The sequence below is a fragment of the Mastomys coucha genome, unplaced genomic scaffold (assembly GCF_008632895.1).
Source record: "Mastomys coucha isolate ucsf_1 unplaced genomic scaffold, UCSF_Mcou_1 pScaffold23, whole genome shotgun sequence".
NCBI classification, from domain to species: domain Eukaryota; kingdom Metazoa; phylum Chordata; class Mammalia; order Rodentia; family Muridae; genus Mastomys; species Mastomys coucha.
The window spans coordinates 32,371,297-32,374,855 of record NW_022196906.1 but is presented as its reverse complement, the minus strand read 5'-3'; the positions used below and the strand labels follow the sequence as shown (position 1 = coordinate 32,374,855).

The window sequence follows — 3,559 nt, the reverse complement described above, 5'->3', positions numbered from 1 at the left end:
AATTTGTATTCATGAACAAACAAGCCAAGGGTGAAAAACAAAGAACAACTTGCAGAAGTGAGATGTCTCTTTCAACTTTGTAGCAAATCCCATTACCAAACAAGCCATTTCTCAGGCCACATTAATGTTATAAAAGTCAAATAGAAAAGCAGAAAAATAATATGTACCTGGCACACATCGAGGCCCAAAGAAGGCATTGAGCCCGCTTGAGTTGTAGTTATAAGCAGTTGTAGTGAGCTACAATGTGGGTGCTGAAGACTAAACCTAGATCTTCTACAAGAAGAGCATATGCCTTTAGTCACTAAGCCATCTCTTCTATTCCTGCCTCTATTCATCTCTAGTACATAATGTACTAAATTTGTTCTGTGTCATTCATTGTAGGACCTTACAAAAGTCACATGCAAATACATGACAAAGATAGATAGATAGATAGATAGATAGATAGATAGATAGATAGATAGATAGATAAGGAAAGGTAGAGATCTATTTTGGAATAAATCTTCTTTGAATTGAAACCACAGACAAGAACATCTATCAACTATATCCCTAAACATTAAGCAGGTTTGGTTTTGCAGAAGTAAGTATCCTCATCTGTTTAATTTTTATTTTTATAACATAGTATTCATTTGAGGCATCACAGAAAATAACCTAGACTTCAATATCTCTTATCAGAATTGAAAGATTTGAGACATTGGGCAGAGAAATAAACCTAATACATACTCAAATATCTGTAAAAATAAAACCTGATTTCAACAAATTACAAACATCTATCACAGCTTTGAAACAAAAGTCCTCAAAAAGAAACTAGATAATAACTCAAATTATGGGAGTTATTCCAAGCCTACAAATTTTCTCATCATTTCCTTTATGAAATATATCTGTAGGTCATAATAGCATCAAATAACAGAATAGTTATGTTTCCAAAAGTTAGAAAGAAATGAGTTGAAAATGATACATATGTGAGATTACATAGCACAACACTAGCATAAATCTAAGCATATTAAGTTCTAAAATGGGCACAAACATATTTACAATTCATAATGAGCAGAAAAAGATGTTATAGTAGAATTGTGTTGAACTTGTGGAAATATAAGGAGAAGGGCTCTGTGAAGTGCCACTGTTTCAGTTAACTTGAGATTCTCTTCAAGGTTTTCTTCACAGCAACTTTGACATCCTTGTTCTGGAGACTGTATATGAGAGGATTCAGCATGGGCACCAGAAATGTATAAAACACTGAGAAAAATTTCCCCTGGCCCACAGTCTCAGTAGATAATGGCTTGACGTAAGCAAGGAGACCAGATCCATAGAAGAGACTAATAGTAATGATGTGGGACCCACAAGTGCTGAGGGCTTTGTACCAACCCTTTCCTGATGACATATGAAGGATATTGAAAAGGATCAGAGCATAAGAGATTAAGATAAGGAGGCTACATAAAATGATACCTGTACCCACCACAGCAGAGCTCACACTCTCATTGACATAGGTGTCACTGCAGGAGATCTGAATGACAGGGAAGATGTCACACATATAGTGATTGATGATGTTGTTATAAAAGTTGAGCCTAAACATTAGGCCTGTGAGTATCATGGCACTAGCAAACCCTATCAAATATGAAACAAACATCAGAAGACAACAGATCTTAGGTACCATGATAGTCTTGTATAGTAAAGGCTTACAGATGGCCACATAGCGATCATAGGCCATAGCTGTCAGCACATAACTCTCAGAATTCACAAAAAAGCAGAAGAAGAACAGCTGAGTCATGCATCCTCTGAAGGATATGGTGTTTTTCTCTAAAAAAAAACTCATCAGCATTTTGGGGGTAAAGACAAATGAGTAACAAAAATCAATGAAGGACAAATTGAAGATGAAAAAGTACATGGGGGTGTGAAGGTTTGAATTTAAGAAAATGAGACTCATTAAGCTCATGTTTCCCATCACAGTGGCTGTGTAGTTCATCAAAAAGAGAACAAACAGGGACAACTGGAGCTCAGGTTGGTCTGTCAGTCCCATAAGAATAAATTCAGACACAAAAGAGTCATTTTCCATAATTATTTGTTTCGTGTGTAGCATCTGTAGGAGTAGAAAGTGACACTACCAAACAACTTATCTTTGACTCCAGAATGATGACTTAAAATTATTGTTTTACTACGTTGGGTTGAAGGAACACATACCAAGTCATAGAAAGATTCCCTTAATTTCTCAGGAGCCTCTATATCCTCTTTGTACTAGTTGAAATATGAATATCTGTCCAGAAAGCATGCAAGTTAACATCTGAATTAGGTACAGTAGTTTCATCTCTTTCTTTTCTCTTTACTACCAATTAAAATTGAAAAGAACTTTTATGAGAACTTTTACAAAGTATTTATAAATTACATACCTTCAGGTTTGAAGGTACATAGCCAAGTCAAAGATGATTTTATGCATACCTTTCTTCTCCTGGAGCCTTCTTTTGCTTTGGAGCTCTTAGAGTCTCCCTGTGTATGGTACTTAGAGAACAAAGTATCCAATAATAAAGAAAATTATAAATAGCACCAAAAATTTGTTTATGAACTGCTAGAAGAGATACCCAGGTAATTTTCATTTGAATTTCTTAGCTAATGCATTTTCACATACCCAAAATAAAATAGACAATTTTATATGTCTCCAAATCATTGCCTTACTCAAATGAGAGTATCTATTTTGAGGCCAAGATTATTGATCACAAACAGTTATTCTCTTCTTTATGATTACTTCCTTGTTGGATATGTGCCTAGGGAATCTTAATTAGTGAGCTTGTACCTGCATTCAGTGCTACAGAACTAATATTGGATCTTTTAAGATTTAAAAGTTTTACTCGATTATGATTTCCCACTAGGAATCCCTAGTCCCCTTTGCAGAGTTCTGAGCTTTCCCCTTTGCCTTTCTACTCTATGCTTTGTACAGCTCTCCAAGAAGAGTGTCCAGGGACATGCTCACCTGACAATTGTAATTTTCCTATAGGTGTCATTGATTGCAGTTATGTACATTAGGAAAGTTTTTTAATACTGTACAAAAATACTGTAGAAGATAAAAAGATAGATACAATCTCTCAAATCAGCCTGAGTTTATACACCCTTCTCTACATGACATTTGATTTATTTATAATTATACCAGCATATTCTTATTTATGCCTATAAAACAGACTCAGAAAAAGGGGAGGAGCATGAGTTTAAAATCAGTGGTAAAGTTCTTGCATATAAAATCTGATGGAGTTCATACTTTTAAAAACAATAAAATTAGTAAATAAAATTAAAGAGATATTTCATTGTGGTATTGATATAAAGATGATGCACATGATGTTGGGTTTTGTTGTTGTTGTTCTTTTTGGTTTTTCGAGACAGGGTTTTTCTGTGGAGCCCTGGCTGTCCTTGAACTCACTTTGTAGACCAGGCTGGCCTTGAACTTAGAAATCTGCCTGCCTCTGTCTCCCAAGTGCTGGAATTAAAGGCCTGTGCCACCACTGCCCGGCTCTGTTGGAATCCAAAACCAACATGAAAAGAATAAAAGAGTTCTTCTGGAAAATAGGAGTAAGAAATG

At 35.3% G+C, this 3,559-nt stretch overlaps 1 protein-coding gene across 1 annotated transcript; it reads right to left on the bottom strand.

Annotated features, from left to right (window-relative positions):
• Nucleotides 1-1,126: 1,126 nt before the first annotated feature.
• On the bottom strand, nucleotides 1,127-2,080 carry LOC116072699 (olfactory receptor 143-like). The gene has a single exon (XM_031344203.1). The coding sequence runs from the start codon at nucleotides 2,072-2,074 to the stop codon at nucleotides 1,127-1,129; it is 948 nt and encodes a 315-aa protein (XP_031200063.1). The 5' UTR covers nucleotides 2,075-2,080.
• Between the last annotated feature and the right edge of the window lie 1,479 nt (nucleotides 2,081-3,559).

Excerpts from the sequence above, each read along its gene's own strand:
- LOC116072699 (XM_031344203.1), bottom strand. The coding sequence starts at position 2,074 with ATGCTACACACGAAACAAATAATTATGGAAAATGACTCTTTTGTGTCT.